Here is a 17,188-nt window from a genome sequence, read left to right as displayed (position 1 = left end):
TGTGTGTGTGTGCACAGTGTGTGCACAGTGTGTGCAAATGCGTTTGTGTGAACGTGTGTGCGTGCACTGTGTGTGTGTTTGAACATGTGTGTGCATGTGTGTGTGCACATGTGTGTTTACATGTGTGTGTGTATGTGTGTGTGCACAGTGTGCAAATGCGTTTGTGTGAACGTGTGTGCGTGTGCGTGCACTGTGTGTGTAGGTGTGTTTGAACATGTGTGTGTGCACATGTGTGTTTACATGTGTGTGTGCATGTGTGTGTGCACAGTGTGTGCAAATGCATTTGAACGTGTATGCGTGTGCATGCACTGTGTGTGTAGGTGTGTTTGAACATGTGTGTGTGCACATGTGTGTTTACATGTGTGTGTGCATGTGTGTGTGCACAGTGTGTGCAAATGCATTTGAACGTGTATGCGTGTGCATGCACTGTGTGTAGGTGTGTTTGAACATGTGTGTGTGCACATGTGTGTTTACATGTGTGTGTGCATGTGTGTGTGCACAGTGTGTGCAAATGCATTTGAACGTGTATGCGTGTGCATGCACTGTGTGTAGGTGTGTTTGAACATGTGTGTGTGCACGTGTGTTTACATGTGTGTGTGCATGTGTGTGTGCACAGTGTGTGCAAATGCGTTTGAACGTGTATGCGTGTGCATGCACTGTGTGTGTAGGTGTGTTTGAACATGTGTGTGTGCACGTGTGTTTACATGCGTGTGTGCATGTGTGTGTGCACAGTGTGTGCAAATGCGTTTGTGTGAACGTGTGTGCATGTGCGTGCAGTGTGTGTAGATGTGTTTGAACATGTGTGTGCACATGTGTGTTTACATGTGTGTGCGCAGTGTGCAAATGTGTTTGTGTGTGTGCATGCACTGTGTGTAGATGTGTTTGCCTGAACATGTGTGTGCATGTGTGTGTGCACATGTGTGTTTACATGTGTGTGTGCATGTGTGTGTGCACAGTGTGTGCAAATGCGTTTGTGTGAACATGTGTGCGTGTGCGTGCACTGTGTGTGTAGATGTATTTGAACATGTGTGTGCATGTGTGTGCACATGTGTGTTTACATGTGTGTGTGCAGTGTGCAAATGCGTTTCTGTGTGTGTGCGTGCGCTGTGTGTGTAGATGTGTTTGTCTGAACATGTGTGTGCATGTGTGTGTGCACATGTGTGTTTACAGGTGTGTGTGCGCAGTGTGCAAATGCGTTTGTGTGTGTGTGCGTGCACTGTGTGTAGATGTGTTTGAACATGTGTGTGCATGTGTGTGTGCACATGTGTGTTTACAGGTGTGTGTGCATGTGTGTGTGCACAGTGTGTGCAAATGTGTTTGTGAACATGTGTGCGTGCATGTGTGTGTGCACATGTGTATTTACAGGGGTGTGTGCATGTGTGTGTGCACAGTGTGTGCAAATGCGTTTGTGAACGTGTGTGCGTGTGCGTGCATGTGTGTGCATATGTGTACACGTGTACATGTATTTGTGCATTGTGTGCAAATGCATTTGTCTGAACATGTGTGCACATGTATGTGTGCATGTGTGTGCATTGTGTATGTGTGTGTGTGCATGTGTGTATGTGTGCACGTGTGTGCGCGTGTGCATGTGGGTACATGTGTGCACGTGTGTATACGTGTGTGCACGTGTGTGCGTGTGTGCGTGTGTGTGCGCACAGACAGTGTGCCCTGTGCACACCTCCCCCAGCCACTCGCAGCAGTGTGCCTACCCCCAGTCTCCCCCTAGCAGCTCCACTCTTCCTCATGCCAGGCCACGGCTCCCACCACGCTGCCATCCCCAGTGCTGGTGGAGGCGGTGGAGCTGTGGCCTTCAGCCTCACCTCTGTTTCCCTCTGGCGCAGGGCTCCCGCGGGCGGCTGCGTGGGGGGCTGGGCTGGGAGTCGAGCCTGCGGCAGCGGCCCATGCAGCGCCACACCTTCCAGGCTGGGGACCCCTACTACATCAGCAAGAGGAAACGGGACGAGTGGCTGGCACGCTGGAAGAGGGAGGTAAGGAACTGGATGCTGCTGGAGGTGGTGGGCATGGGACTGGACTGGGAGGAGTGGCTGCCACACCATCGAGCGGTGCTGCTGTTCAGCAAGACCTGGACAGGGTAAAGAGTTGGGCAGAGAGGAACCTCATGAAGTTCAACAAGAGCAAATGTAGGGTCCTGCCCCTGGGGACGGAAAAAAAGCCCTGCACCAGGACAGGTTAGGGGTTGACCTGCTGGAAAGCAGCTCTGTGGAGAAGGACCTGGGAGGAGTGGTGAACAAGTTGCCCATGAGGGGGCCCTGTCCCCTCGTGGTCAAGAAGGTCAGTGGTCTCCTGGATTGTATTAAGAGTGTGGTTGAGGGAGGTTCTTCCCTTCTGCTGAGCAGACTGAGAGGGAATTTTCTCAATGCTCATCAATAGCTAAAGTGCAGATGGCAAGAGGATGGGGCCAGGCTTTTTCAGTGGTGCCCAGTGACAGGACAAGGGCCAATGAGCACAATCTGGAACCATCCGAGCAAAGGAGAAACTTCTTCCCTCTCAGCATACTGGAGCCCTGGACCTGGCTGCCCAGAGAGGTTGTGGAGTTCCCTCCAAAGAAATTCCAAACCTTCCTGGTCTTTGCACTCCTGGGCAACTGCTGTGGGTGGTGCTGCTTTAGCAAGGGGGTTGGACTAGATGATCCTTAGAGGTCCCTTCCACCCCCACCATGCCTGGATCTTGTGGTGCTGGCATGTGGTAGGCTGCAGAGCTTGAGCTGCCATTCTCTGGACGCCTGCAGCCTGGTGTGTGCAGCCACCAGTGGTGTGGGCAGTGTGGGCCCCTTCCTTCTTCTGCAGGATGTGCTGAGGGATGTGCTGGGGTGTGCTGGTTTCCCAGGGAACCGCTGTGGGCCATGACGTAGCTGAAAGCAGCCATGGTGGGAGGCTGTGGGGCAGCAGGAGCCCCAGGGCATATGCAGGGCTGTGGGCATGCTGTGGTACCAACAGCTGTTTGGGGGGTGCCATGGGGTGGGGGCTCTGTGGGAATCCTGCTGGTGTTCCCCATGGCCCCCCTCATCTCGTTCTCAGTGTCGTCCCTAAGTGCCAGTGGGTCTCCCTGGCAACAAGTCTCGTGTGCCGCCACCACCCCCAGCACTATTTATAGCCCTGCACTGCTGAAAGCCATCACACTGGCACTGTGCAGCAATGGGAGGAGGCTGGCACGGCCAGGGGATCTCACAGGGCATGACTGGAACAGCCATGATGTCCCCATGGTGCACAAGGTGTGGCTGACACAGCCACGGTGTCCCCAAGGGGCACGGGGCATGGCTAGGTCATCCCTATGGGGCACAGGGTACAGCTGGCACAGCCACAATGTTCCCAGAGGACACAGAGCAAGGCTGGCACAGCCTTGTCAGGTAATGATAGGTCTAGGGGGAATGGAACCAAACCAGAAATGGGTAGATTGAGATTGAATGTTAGGAAGTTCTTCCCCATGAGGGTGGTGAGACACTGGCACAGGTTGCCCAGGGAGGTGGTGGAAGCCTCATCCCTAGAGGTTTTGAAGGCCAGGCTGGATGTGGCTGTGAGCAACTTGATGTAGTGTGAGGTGTCCCTGCCCATGGCAGGGGGGTTGGAACTGGATGATCCTTGAGGTCCCTTCCAACCCTAACAATTCTCTGATTCTATGATGTGTCCCCATGGGGCATAGGGCTGGTGTGGTACCTGCACTAGGACATCTCATGGATCAGATCCTCTCAGGGCAGCTGGCACGGGCACAAGGAGATCCCACTGAGGGGCTGGCACCATGGGGCATGGAGGGGCTGTGCATCCAGGAGTCTGTGTGTGGCTGCTGCCCACAGGCACAGGGTGGGCTGAGGAACCAGTGGGCCTCATGGGGTGTCCCAGCCAGGATGAGCTCCCCCAGGCTCAACTTAGCTGTGTCTGGAGTCAGGTTTGCCAAACACATCAGTGGTTGGTGTTTGCTGCCATGCCAGGCATGGGGAGCACCAGCAATGCCAGGCATATACCCCTGGTGTAGCCATGCTGTGACTGTCCACAGCTGCTGCTGGGGATGCCACAGACACCTGTGCTATGGATGTGGGCCACAAGCCAGTGGTGCCCGCCCTGGAAGCCATTTGGCACCTGCCATTTCCTCCCTGGAAGGTCCCCAGTGGAGATGAGGATGGAGATGGAGATAGATAGAGATGAGAATGGGATGGGGCAAGGACAAGGGATGGGATTGGAGATAGGGCAGAACATGGAGGTGGGATGAAGATGGGGATGGAACAATGGAGACAGGTGATGAAGATGGAGGTGTGGGGATGAGAATGGAGATGGAGCAGCAGATGGCGATAAAGATGAGGATGGGGATGGGACAGGGACATTGAATGGACATGGAGATAGATGGAGATGAGGATGGGAGTTGGAAAGGGACAAGGACTGGTTGTGGGGATGGGGACAGGAGAGGGGATGGAAATGAGGGCGTGATGAAGATGGAAATGGAGGTGGGGCAAGAACAGTGGACGGAGATGAGAATGGAGATAGATGGATGGAGATGAGGATGGGGGTGGGCTAAGGACAGAACAGGGAATGGGGATGGAGGTGGGGTGGGATGGGGCAGAACAGGAGCAGGACTGGGGCTGAGCAGAGTGGGTTGTGGCCTGAGGGCAGTGGTTGGGTTGATTGTCAGGATGTCCCATCCCCTGGAGATGCAGCTTATCTCTCTTTAATGACCCTCCGATGGGACATTTCCTCCGGACAAAGCTGGAGATTCCTGGCATCGTTGCTGCCCCCTCCGCCAAGGGGACCAGGCAGTGAGTGCCCCATGCCCCTCTCGAGGCGTCCTAGTGCCCCTGGGTGACGCTGGCTGGGGTGTCTTCCCAAGGACACCCCAGGTGCATTCAACCCCTGGCCATGTTGGTGAACACATCATCTGACCAGGGATGGTTTGTCTCCAGATCGTTTTATTCCGGATTTCCAAAGCTACTTAATTGCTGTGGCACAGCTGAGGAGTCCTGGAGGGGACACCCCGTGCTGCCCATGGGCTGCTGTCACCCCCCCACTGTGACCCAGAGGGGCCCATCACCTGGCATTGGTGCACAGATGGGGTCCCTTGGGTGGAATGGTTTGGCTGAGGTGCCACCCCCTGGGCAGGGTGGGGGTTGGCAGGGCAGGAGTGCTTTGCCACTGCCCGGGGGGTGACAGCCATTTGCCCCATTGTCTCTTCACTCTGCAACACAAAGGGGTCCCAAATCTGAGGAGCCACTGCTCTGCAGGGGAGGGGGGTGGGGGCGGGGCAGGCCACCTCAGCCTGCCATGGTATTGGCAGGGTATAACTAGGGGCTGCAACTGGGGCCCTTGCTCTGCCCAGCGTTGGTAAAAAAAAAAGAGTCCCAAAAACATCCACCAAGCCAGGAGGGCAAGGCTGGCATCCCATGGGCATCTGTGCCACGGCTTGGTCCTGCACCCTGGGCACTGCAGAAAGGTACCCCACCCCCTTGAGCAGGTTGGCACCCAACCTCCCACTTAAGGGTCTTGCAATGGGCAAGGAGAGGGCACATGGTGGGCAGTTGATGCTGCCACCTCATCTTTGTCACCTTTGTGACACTGGCACATCCCTTGCAGCCATGGCCTGGTGGGACATGAGGCCAGGAATGTGGCATGGCACAGGCAGTGCCAGGGGGAACTTGCGCAGCATCCAGCTGCTGGGGGACATGTATGAGGGGATGTGGTCCCCGACCAGTGCCTTGACAGTGCGTGCTGATGGGCTGCACTGGGTGATGTGATGCCAGATCAGTGCCATGTGGGGCTGAGGTGAACTGGGTGATGTGGTCCTAGATAAGTGCCACCAGTTCTGGACATGCTGAGTGGTAACAGCCTTTTTCAGCAGGAGCCGAGAGGCTGAGCTGGGCCAGTTGCTCTCCAGACCAGTGTCCATAGTGGGCTGAACTGGTGGCCAGTGGCCTCCCTAGAGCAGCCATCCGTTCACCAACTGGTGTGCCGCTGGGGCGAACTGGGCCGGCGGGTCCCGTCCGATGCCAGCGCGGTGGGGTCCAGCCCCTCGGCGGATTCCTGCCGTGGCGGGGCGAGGCCCCCCGGGGCGCTGCCGCCTCCCCCCGCCCCGGCAGCACAAAGGGGCCGGTGGGGCCGCGGCCCCGGGACAAAAGGCGGTGCGGAGCAGCCCCGCGCGGGAAATCCAGCCCGGACCGGAGCAGTGCCGCCGGGCCGGTGAGTACCTCGGAGGCCAGGGAGCCCCCAGCCCGCTGCTGCCACCCAACCGGGCCCGGAGCTGGGCAGCGGGGAAAGGACCGGGATGCATGGAAAGGACGAGCCGGACTGAACGGGACCGGACTGCGGGGAGACACCGGAGCCTAGCCTACCGGGACCGGGCCACGGTGTGAGAGCCGAGCGAGCGGGGACGAACCGAACTGAGCCGAACCGAGTCGCCGAGCCGGGCCAAATGGAGTCGACCGGAGCAAAGGCGAGCTGCCGAGCTACCGAGCCGAGCAGACCCGAGTTACCTAGTCGGGCCGAGCAGAGGCGAGCTGAGTTGCCGAGCCGCCGACTCGAGGCAGGCCGACTCTAGCCGGGGCCGAGTCCAGCCGAGGTGACCCGAGTTACCAAGGCGGGCCGAGCGGAGCCGAGCCGGGACAAGGCGCGGGTGCGGGGGGGGCCGAGCCGGGCTGTCCCTTGGCGGCGTGCTGCCCCTCCCCGCCGCAGCCAACCAGCCGGGCCGGGAGGCACCATGTGACCCGGGATCCCAGACAAAGGACCGACGGGCTTGCCCCGCGGACCGGCTCGGCACGCCTGGCCCGGTTCGGCTCACTTCGGCTCGATTCGGACCGGCCCGCCGCGGCGCCCTGTCCGCATGGGTAGGTGGCCACCGCGGGATGGCTTGGTTCCGCCTCGTTCGTTTCCACTCAGTCCGGCATAGCTCAGTCCGACACGACTCGACTCGGTGTGGCTCGGCTCGGCCAGGCTGATCACTGTTCGGCTGCGATCAGTGTCCCGACTCGGGCCCGGCCCGGCTCTGCGCCGTCCGGCTCGGCTTAGTCCGGCGGTCCCTGCCCGGCAGAGCTTAGTGTTTCGACTAAGTCCCGGACGCGGCTCGGCCCATCTTCGTTCAGTACAGCCCGGATCGCCTTGGCTGAGCCCGGCTGGTCCCCGCCTGGCTGAGTTTAGCGTCCCGGCAGCACCCCGGCGTTGGCTTGGTTCGGCTCGGCCAGCGCATTTGAGCACACCCAGCCGGGGACAGTGGGTGCTCGGGCAGGGGAGGGCATCAGGGCTGGGTGACCGGTGCAAGTGGGACATCGGGCCACCTGGAAGAGGTCTGGGATGGGTGTCTCGGGGCAGAAGGAGAAGGTGCGTGGGAGACCCGCCTGCTGGGGATCTGCTCAAGGGATGGAGCTGCAAGCCTGGGGCAGGTGCCAGAGAGGCTCCAGGAGGGGCTCGGACTAAAAGGAGCTCGGGAAGGGGTTGGGCGGTGGGGAAGGGGGCCAGGAACAGGGAACCCGGTGTGGTAGCAATGTGTGGGGACTGGGCAGGATAGGACAGGACAGCCCCCGGGCCGGGCTGGGAGTGAGACAATATGTACAGGTTTTAGAACTGGTGGGATTGCCTCTCTGACATTGCAGGAGACCAAAGGCTGTGTCCTAGGGGACACTCAGGGGAAGCCTGCCTGGCCAGGAGCCAGGGACAAAGCCCCAGGGGGAAACAGAGCTCCTGGGGGGCTGTCAGCTGTCATCTCCTTTGTCCAGAACCATCTTTGGCAGCTTTGCAGGTGGTCTTCAAACTGTCCTCTCCCTGTGCACAGGGAAACTCAGGCAGGAGTACCCAAAGGGGACAAGGTAGGAGGGTGGTGTCTGGGTGGATAGCACAAGGGAATCACACATGCCCACTACCCTGTTGGGTAGTCAGAAGCCAGGTGGTGCCACCAAATGTGGCCTACACCTTGGGGTGCAGGGTGAGCTATGCCCTAACCAGTCTCTCCCACCTTACTGTCCACAGGCAGAGAAGAAGGCAAAGGTGATTGCCGTGATGAACGTGGAGGAGACACAGCGGACCGAGCCCCAAAAGGAGGAGGAGGCCAGTCCCCCCGCCTCACAGCAGCCCACTGACCCTGCCTCCCCTAATGTGGCCACCACACCTGAGCCAGTGGTGGCCGATGCTGTTGACAAGAACACCTCCAAGTCAGCTGATGATGAGCCTGAATACGAGGTGAGGATTGGCTGAGAAAGCTGTGGGGGAGGGGTGGGTGCATGGCTACCCTTTCCTGGGCACCACCTGGGCTCTGACCATGTCCTCACGGCACAGGATGGCCGGGGCTTCGGCATCGGCGAGCTGGTGTGGGGCAAGCTGCGTGGCTTCTCCTGGTGGCCTGGGCGCATTGTTTCCTGGTGGATGACAGGCCGGAGCCGGGCAGCCGAGGGCACCCGTTGGGTGATGTGGTTTGGGGACGGCAAGTTCTCGGTGGTAAGTGGCACCCTGTGAGGTGGAGGGTCCTGCCAGCCCACTGTCCCCAGGTGTCCTCACGCTTGTATCCTATTTCCCAGGTTTGTGTGGAGAAGCTGCTGCCACTCAGCTCCTTTGCCAGCGCCTTCCATCAGGCCACCTACAACAAGCAGCCCATGTACCGCAAAGCCATCTACGAGGTGCTGCAGGTGAGCTGCAGGGTGGTGCTGGCTGTAAGCTTGCACCAGTTGTTTTGGGGGCATTGGCTGCAGGGTGTCATCAGCTGCGGGGTGGCACCTTCCTCCCAGCACCAGGAGGCTAGGGGGACATCGATGCCCAAATGAGTCCATCCTGCTAGCTCCAGGCAGGGTGTGTGGGAACTGTCCCCGCCTCTTGCATTTGGCAGGAGGCACAGAGTGTCCCCTAGAAGGTGGGGGGTATCTGGGAAACTTCATAAGAACACTGGGGCTCTCTTGTCCCAGCTGGGGGTGTTGGGAGGTCTTGTTGGAGAGGTTTGGATCTCCATAGGGTTACTGAGTTCCTTGGGGGCTCTTGGCAGTGCTGGGAGGTTCTTGTCGGGACAGTGTGGAGAGTGACCATGTAGATTCCTTTGTGGACTTGGTGGGGCAGCATCTGGAGCATCCAGGATGAGGGGGTAGGGATGGGGACCACCTTGGCAGGGTGGGTGGGTGTGTGATGGCTGGTCCTATGGCTTCCTTGGCAGGTGGCTAGTAGCAGAGCAGGGAAGATTTTCCCAGCATGCCCCGAGAACGATGAGACTGACACCTCCAAGGTGGTGGAGATCCAAAACAAGCAAATGATTGAGTGGGCCCTGGGTGGTTTCCAGCCCTCTGGACCCAAGGGCCTGGAGCCCCCTGAAGGTGAGCACTGGGGGAAGCGCAGGGTCCTGCTCATGGGTCGGGGACCTGTTTGGTGGCTTCAGTAGTTGTCTCTAGGACCCCTGGCCATAGGTTTCGCCATCACCGGGGTGGTGTGAGCTTGGGCTGAGCTTGCCATGGGGCGGGCAGGTTCTTTTGTGGGTATGGAACTACCAGGACCCCACTGATGGGACTCTCACTAGAGGGACTCCATTGGTGGGATCCTGCTGGTGTAAGCTCACTAATGGGACCCCACACCTCCCTTGCAGAGGAGCGAAACCCCTACAAAGAAGTTTACACGGAGATGTGGGTCGAGCCGGAGGCAGCTGCCTACGCACCACCCCCACCCGCCAAGAAACCCAGGAAAAGCACAACGGAGAAACCCAAGGTCAAGGAGATCATCGATGAGCGCACCCGAGGTACCACCCAGGAGGTGTTGGGATGTCCTTGCACCCACCCTTCCTCAGCCGTGGCCTTGCCAGGAGGGCTCAGCTCACTGTGGGTAGCTGTGGAGTGAAAGCTGCTTCAGGCTATGGCCCCTTCTCCACTCCCATCTTCACTGGGGACCTTCCCTCCTAGGGGTCCCCTGCCCTTGCCCCACTGCAGGGGCTGTGTGGAGGGGATGTGGGCTGGGGCAGGGCTGGCACCAGGCAATACCTCCCCCAGTCTGACACCTTTTGTCCCTCCCCAGAGCGACTTGTTTATGAGGTCCGGCAGAAGTGCAGAAACATAGAAGGTGAGTGTGGGGCGGTGCCTAGCATCAGGGCTGGGGCAGAGGGTATCTCCTTAGCTGGGCTCCAATTCTGGCTGCAGAATTGAGTGGCAGAGAGGGGGGTTGGCAAAGCAGGGACCCAAGGGGCAGTTTGTTCCATCTCAGCCTGCCTGGCAGATAAGGCTGCCCAGATGGTGGCAGGGACCCTTGGGACACTGCCCATGGCTAAGGTCACCAGCATGGGCATGGAGTGAGGCAGGGCTGGGCAGGCCATTGGGGGCCAGGATGGGGACAGGGAGGTCATAGAAATGCTGGTCTGCTGGATAGATCCTTGTCACACTGCAGTAGTTCCAGTGGTGCCACCAGTTTGGGGCTTGTAGGGTTTTGAAAGTGATGCGAACCAGACACAGGGGCGAGTGTTTGTTGGGACAGCATCAGAATGCACCTCAGGATTTTAGGGGGTACATTTTAGGGGGTAATATCTCCCCTCCTGCCCCCAGATATCTGCATCTCTTGTGGGAGCCTCAACGTGACCCTGGAGCACCCTCTGTTTATTGGAGGAATGTGCCAAAACTGCAAGGTATGGCATGGCACCAGCAACCCCACTGCCAGGCGAGCAGGCATGGCTGGGACCCCCCAGAGACCCTCCCTCAGAGGTTTCCTGGAGGTGTCCCAGTGTCCCTGGCACAGGACTCAGGCCATGCCACACTCACACCTTGGCTCTCCCCAGAACTGCTTCCTGGAGTGCGCGTACCAGTACGACGATGACGGCTACCAGTCCTACTGCACCATCTGCTGCGGGGGCCGTGAGGTGCTCATGTGTGGCAACAACAACTGCTGCAGGTCTGGGGCCACCGGCCCGCCGTGGGGCTGGGTGTGTGCTGTGGGTGCCACAGTCCTGGCCTGTGGGGTTAGAAGGTTGTGGTGGTGTCATGGTTCTGCAATGGGATTGGGAAGGTTTAGATAATGTCCAGGTCCTAGCCCAGGGCTGAGAATGTTTTGAGGAAGCCGTGGTCCTGTTCTAGGGCTGGGGAGGTTTTGTGATGCGGGGATGAGGAGGTGTTGGTGATGCCCCAGTGCTGCTGTGGAGCTGGGCTGGCTTCAATGATGCCAGTCCTGGTTTAGGGCTGGGACATTTTGGTGATGCCAGAGTCTCAGTACGGGGCTGGGGGGTTTTGGGGATGCCACAGTCTTGGAATGATGCTGAGAGGTTTTGGGGGATGGTCCTAGTGTGGGGCTGGGAGGTTCTGGAGATACTGCAGTCCTGGCATGGAGCTGGGGAGGTTTTAGGGGTGCCCCTACCATGGAGCTCTGGTGATGCTAGTGTTAGTATGGGGCTTTGACATTTTGGTGATACCACAGTCTCGGTATGGGACAGTGAGGTTTTGGTGGTGCTGCAGTCCTCCTAGTGTGGCATTTTGGTGATGCCCCATTCCTGCCTAGCATGAGGCTAGGGGAGGTTTTGGTGATGCTGAAGTCCCAGCATGGGGCTGGAAAGCTTTGCTGATTGCACAGTCCTGATTTGGTGCTGGGAAGGTTTTGGCAGCCCTACAATGTGATGTGGGGTTGGGTGTGGGGGTGATGCCACAATCCTGGCATGGGGCTGGGGAGGTGTGGTGGTTTGAAAGGAAAGGCTCTGCTTTCCCTCCCCCACTGAGAAAAAGACCACAGCTAAACCCAGTCAGAGAAATGAGAGTGTATTTTACAAGGAAACAGATTATATGTAACACAACAAATACAGGTATTGTACAATATATACAGGAATATACAGCAAATGAACTCAACCAGAACCAGACCCCCCACAGAGGGGGCTTCCCCCTGTGCCCCCTTCACCCCCCTACCTCCCTTCTCCCCCCAAAGAGGTAGAAAGGAGATGAGGATGGTTAGCAGGACAGGGAAAGAAGTGGAGAGGCCTGTTATAGAGAGTCAGTTAGTTCTTATCTCTTGGCAAGAAGCCCAGAAGCAGATCCAGCCGAAAGGGACAGCGAAGAAAGGAAGACTGAGAGAAAGTTCCAGCCGCACTGGGACTAACCTCGCCTCCCACCTTAACTTGGCCAATGAAATTCGTTTAGAATACCAAAATATTTTATAAACATTTAGCCAGTGTGCCCCTTTCTTAAAGGCACAGCCTCAAACGGTCACAGGAGGTTTTAGTGCTACCATGGCCCTAGGGTGGGACTGGGAGTCTTTGGTGATGCTGTGGTCCCAGCATGGATCTAGAGAGGTTTTGGTGAAGCCAGTCACAGTGTGGGTTTGAGAGATTTTGGTGAGGCTGCAAGGTCCTAGCTTTGAATCTTTGCATAGTGCTGGCTGAGCTTTGGGCATGTGGCAGGTCTCAGCATGGGGCTGCTGGAGGTGATGTGGCCTCCATACCTCCTTCACAATGCATCACAACTGCAGCCTGCCCTTACTCCCAGCTGAGACAGCGTGGTCATGCCAGGGCCACTGTCCCCAGCCTCACTGCTGATGCCAGTCCCTGAATCTCCTAGGTGCTTTTGCGTGGAGTGTGTGGACCTGCTGGTGGGCCCAGGGGCGGCCCAAGCTGCCATCAAGGAGGACCCCTGGAACTGCTACATGTGTGGCCATAAGGGGGTCTACGGGCTGCTGCGGCGGAGGGAGGACTGGCCCTCACGCCTTCAGATGTTCTTCGCCAACAACCACGACCAGGAGTTTGTGAGTGCCCCTGTGGAAGGACCCCCTTCATCCTTGGTCCCAGCCCTGCTCCCCACCATGGCTCCCCCTCTCTCTGATGGCTCCCTATGCCTCCCCTCCCTCCTGACCCTCACCCCTGCCTTTCAGGACCCACCGAAGGTGTACCCACCGGTGCCAGCTGAGAAGAGGAAGCCCATCCGAGTGCTCTCACTCTTTGATGGCATCGCCACAGGTTGGTGGGGGTCCCCAGAGACCCTTCTTGGGGCATTTGGGACCAATGAGGGGGTCAGGATGGGGGGTGGGGGGCCGTTGCCCACTCCAGTCTCGTTCTCCACAGGCTTACTGGTGCTGAAGGACCTGGGCATCCAGGTGGACCGCTACATTGCCTCTGAGGTGTGTGAGGACTCCATCACTGTGGGCATGGTGAGGCACCAGGGCAAGATCATGTACGTCGGGGACGTCCGAAATGTCACTCAGAAACACGTACGTCGTCCTCACAGCCAACCCCACTGCAGCTCCCCCCACCCCTGCTGCCAGCACGGCCCCTCAAAGTGTCTCGGTGTCCCTAAGACAGGCCCAGTCTCTTGTTCTGCATCTCCCCACACTCAGCTTCACCAGGCCATCAACAAGGCCAAGTGCCAGGTCCTGCAGTTGGATCACAACAACCCCATAAACACTCCAGGCTTGGGGAAGAGAGGCTGGAAAGCTGTCTGGTGGAAAAGGACCTCAAGTTGTTGATAGACAGCAGCTGAGTAGGCCAAGAAGGTCAGCACCATCCTGGCTGGCAATAGTGTGGTCAGCAGAACTAGGGAAGGGATTGCTCCCTTGTACTCTGCACTGCTGAGGTCACACCTTTAATACTGGGTTCAGTTTGGACTCCCTCACTCTATGAAGAACACTGAGTGCCTAGGGAAGGGCAGCAAAGCTGGCGAAGGGTCTAAAGCACAAGTCTTGTGAGGAGCAGCCAAGGGAACTGGGGTTGTATGGCCTGGAGAAAAGGAGGCTCAGGGGAGACCACTTCATTCTCTACAACTCCCTGGAAGGGAGGTTGGGGCAAGGTGGGGATTAGTCTCTTCTCCAACAGAACAAGTGGGAGGACAAGAGGAAATACACTCAAGTTTTGCCAAGAGGAGGTTTGGTTTAGGTTGGACATGAGGAACAATTTCTTCATGGAAATGGTTGTCAAGGCCTGGAACAGGCTGCCCAGGGCAGTGGTGGAGTCACCATCCCTGGAGGGGGTTTAAAACACATGCAGATGTGCTGCTGAGGGACATAGTGGTGACCTGGTCACGCGGGGTTAACAGTTGGACTCCATCCTAAAGGTCTTTTATATAACCAACACAATTCTATCACTGTCCCACCAGGGAGCTCAGCCTCCATCCATCCCGCAATGCCCCATGTATCTGGGTGCACCCCCTTGACTGGCACAGTGTCCTCTGAGCTGGTGGCAGCATCCAGCACCAGTGCCAGCACACAGCTCACTGCCATCTCTCCCTTTTACAGATACAAGAGTGGGGCCCCTTTGATCTGGTGATTGGGGGCAGCCCTTGCAATGACCTCTCCATCGTCAACCCAGCCAGGAAGGGGCTCTATGGTAGGTATCTCCACACTTAGGCTGGGGCTGTCCCCTGCTACTGGCCCCCCACCACTGATCCCAGCCCCCTGCTCCCTCTCTCCTGCCCAGAGGGCACCGGGCGGCTCTTCTTCGAGTTCTACCGCCTGCTGCATGAGGCCCGGCCCAAGGAGGGTGACGACCGGCCCTTCTTCTGGCTCTTTGAGAACGTGGTGGCCATGGGCGTGAGCGACAAGAGGGACATCTCCCGCTTCCTGGAGGTGAGTGCTGGGGGCTTACTGCCCTCCAGATCCAGCCCTGGGGGCTCAGAATGGGGGCTGCTGAGCTCCACTGACATCTCTTCTTCCTTGTCGCAGTCTAACCCTGTCATGATCGATGCCAAAGAAGTGTCTGCAGCGCACAGGGCGCGGTACTTCTGGGGGAACCTTCCTGGGATGAACAGGTTGGTGAGAGCATCCCAAAGCTTTGCCAGTCCTGTGCCCGTGGCAGGTGTTTCCAGTACCAGGTGGGAGTGGTGGCAGGGGATGCAGAAAGGAGCAAACCTCTGGGTCCTCCTCCAGCCCAGGCATGCAGGGCTTTGGGGGTTCCCTGGTCCATATTGGTGCTGGGCAAGATCATGGTGGGCTCACAAATGGGTCTTTGTGACAGCACACCCCGAAAGCCCAGAGTGGTGGCTCCCATAGAGGAGGCTGGTCCTGTCCTTGCTGCCTTGTGCTGGTGGGGGTGGCAGGAAGCCACCCTCCACATCCCTCTCAGGTGGTGGCCCACGGCTGTGGGCCACAGGAGGGCTTCTATGGGGATCAGCTGCCGCAGTCCTCTGAAACAGCCCTGGCCACCCAGTGCAGCAGCTGAAGAGCTGTCCAGTGCCCACAGGGGTGCTAGCATAGGGATGTGGCACTGTCACCCCATGCCTACTCTGTGCCCACCTCATTTCTCTCCCAGGCCACTTGCGTCCACAGTCAACGATAAGCTGGAGCTGCAGGAGTGCCTGGAGCATGGCAGGATAGCAAAGGTCAGCCCCAGCACACAGGATATGGCCAAGGCGGGTGGTGGGGTCCGATGGTGATGCGGTCCCGTGGTGAGGTGCCACCATAAGGTCCTTCGGTGGGGTCCCGTGGTGATGTGGTCCCGTGGTGAGGTGCCACCATAAGGTCCTTCGGTGGGGTCCCGTGGTGATGTGGTCCCGTGGTGAGGTGCCACCATAAGGTCCTTCGGTGGGGTCCCGTGGTCATTCCTGGTGGTTGGGCTGCAGTGGGGGAGGTTCCATGAGGGTGGAGCAGGAACATGACAACCTGGAAATAGGTGTCACCATGTGTGTGAGCACCCTGCCAGCCTGAGCGCTGTGCCTGGGGCAGGGGGCTCCATCACAGCCCCCCCAGCATGACAAGCCCTGTGCCTCTTGCAGTTCAGCAAGGTGCGAACCATCACCACTCGCTCCAACTCCATCAAGCAGGGCAAGGACCAGCATTTCCCTGTCTTCATGAACGAGAAGGAGGACATCCTGTGGTGCACAGAGATGGAGAGGTACCAAGGCTGGCCTGTGGCTCACCATGCCTGTGCCACGGTGTGGCCAGCACCCCGCCGTGACCCCGCTCTCCCCGTGTCCCCGCAGGGTCTTCGGTTTCCCGGTGCATTACACGGACGTGTCCAACATGAGCCGCCTGGCCCGGCAGAGACTGCTCGGCAGATCCTGGAGCGTGCCGGTGATCCGCCACCTCTTTGCTCCCCTGAAGGAATACTTTGCCTGCGTTTAAGAGAGAAAGAGAGAGACAGGCAGGAGAACTGGTGACGCGCAGAGCAAGTTGGAAACAAAACCATCCACGCCAAGAGAAGTGACAACACGGAATGAGAGAAGAGTCAGCACCCAGAAGAGAGATGGGATTTCGCAGCCCAGTGGGAACCCAGCACACGACGTCTCCCCAAGCGAAAGGGTTCGGTGTCCTCTCCTGAATTTCCAATGTTCAGCTTTTAGCCTATTGAAAAGGAAAAAAAAAAAAAAAAAAGGCAAACAAACAAAACAAAACAAAAAACAACCAACCAACATAAATGACAAAAAAACCCAACCTAAACGAGAAAAAAAACAACAACAAAAAGCTCAAACAAAACCAAAACCAGTTTGGGGGGCGGGGTGGGGGATGGGGAGGGTGTTGTTAACCTTTTAATTTTCTTCTCTTTTTGTTGGTTTTCTTGTTCTTTTCTATTTCTTTTCTTTTTTTTCTTTTTTTGCTGGCTGGGTTTTTCTGTTGGTTTGGTTTCTTGCTTCTCAGAGCAGCGGGCTGAGACAAGAGGCGTTCGTTGCCCAAGCTCTGCTCTCAGAGGAAGGGAACCGGCAGCTGGAAAAGCCCAGCCCTGGGAGAGGCGTTGGGAGGAGGCGAAGGGAGACCCCCCCTGCCCTGCCCCGGCTCCGTTCCACGCCAAGCTTGCGGCCCCGGTGAGCTTGCGGGGAGCTGAGCTTGCAGGGAGCCGCGAGGCAGCAGGGAAAGGCGCTAGGCCAGCTCCGCAGCAACGCCCAGCGACTGAGCCTCTCACTCTTTTTTGATTCCACCAGCACCGTTCACTGGTGATAAGGAGCCAACCCAACTGGCAGGGAAGCCGAGAACACACACACCACACCACACACCTTTTCTACAGTATTTTTGGGTGCCTACCACACAGGAAACCTTGAAGAAAGCAAATTCTAGAAGCCGCTGTTACCTCTTGTTTACAGTTTATATATATATGATAGATATGAGATATAGATATATATATATAAAAGGTACTGTTACTACTGTACAACCTGACTTCATAATGGTGCTTTTAAACAGCGGGGTGAGTCGAGACATCAGCTTCCATGTTGCCTTATGTGCCGGGCCTTTCCGAGCGAGCGGCGCGGGCCGGGGCCGGGGCAGCAGCCGGGCGGGAAGCGTCTCCATCCCGAGTCATGCAATAACCTTTTTCTGTCCTAAAAGGAATCGCCTCCCGTGGCAGTGGT

The 17,188-nt window shown here is 57.8% G+C and overlaps 1 protein-coding gene across 8 annotated transcripts in view; it reads left to right on the top strand.

Annotated features, from left to right (window-relative positions):
- The window catches only part of DNMT3A (DNA methyltransferase 3 alpha), a 41,243-nt gene extending 24,939 nt beyond the window's left edge, over positions 1 to 16,304 (top strand). For 6 of the 8 annotated variants that reach the window (XM_054179801.1, XM_054179806.1, XM_054179800.1 and 3 more), the window contains 17 exons: positions 1,842 to 1,988; positions 7,959 to 8,168; positions 8,265 to 8,423; positions 8,504 to 8,611; positions 9,127 to 9,283; positions 9,550 to 9,699; positions 9,972 to 10,016; positions 10,493 to 10,572; positions 10,723 to 10,835; positions 12,482 to 12,665; positions 12,792 to 13,127; positions 14,148 to 14,238; positions 14,329 to 14,477; positions 14,574 to 14,659; positions 15,160 to 15,229; positions 15,623 to 15,741; positions 15,830 to 16,304. In XM_054179801.1, coding sequence (XP_054035776.1) covers positions 1,842 to 1,988; positions 7,959 to 8,168; positions 8,265 to 8,423; positions 8,504 to 8,611; positions 9,127 to 9,283; positions 9,550 to 9,699; positions 9,972 to 10,016; positions 10,493 to 10,572; positions 10,723 to 10,835; positions 12,482 to 12,665; positions 12,792 to 13,127; positions 14,148 to 14,238; positions 14,329 to 14,477; positions 14,574 to 14,659; positions 15,160 to 15,229; positions 15,623 to 15,741; positions 15,830 to 15,971 — 2,346 coding nt within the window. In that variant the 3' untranslated portion in view covers positions 15,972 to 16,304. The remainder of the gene's footprint in view (positions 1 to 1,841; positions 1,989 to 7,958; positions 8,169 to 8,264; positions 8,424 to 8,503; positions 8,612 to 9,126; positions 9,284 to 9,549; positions 9,700 to 9,971; positions 10,017 to 10,492; positions 10,573 to 10,722; positions 10,836 to 12,481; positions 12,666 to 12,791; positions 13,128 to 14,147; positions 14,239 to 14,328; positions 14,478 to 14,573; positions 14,660 to 15,159; positions 15,230 to 15,622; positions 15,742 to 15,829) is intronic. The other 2 variants (XM_054179804.1, XM_054179807.1) reach the window with 1 other exon arrangement.
- Positions 16,305 to 17,188: the final 884 nt, after the last annotated feature.

The sequence above is a fragment of the Dryobates pubescens genome, chromosome 3 (assembly GCF_014839835.1).
Source record: "Dryobates pubescens isolate bDryPub1 chromosome 3, bDryPub1.pri, whole genome shotgun sequence".
NCBI lineage: Eukaryota > Metazoa > Chordata > Aves > Piciformes > Picidae > Dryobates > Dryobates pubescens.
Note: the sequence above shows the minus strand (reverse complement) of the source record. Positions and strands in the feature narration are given on the sequence as shown.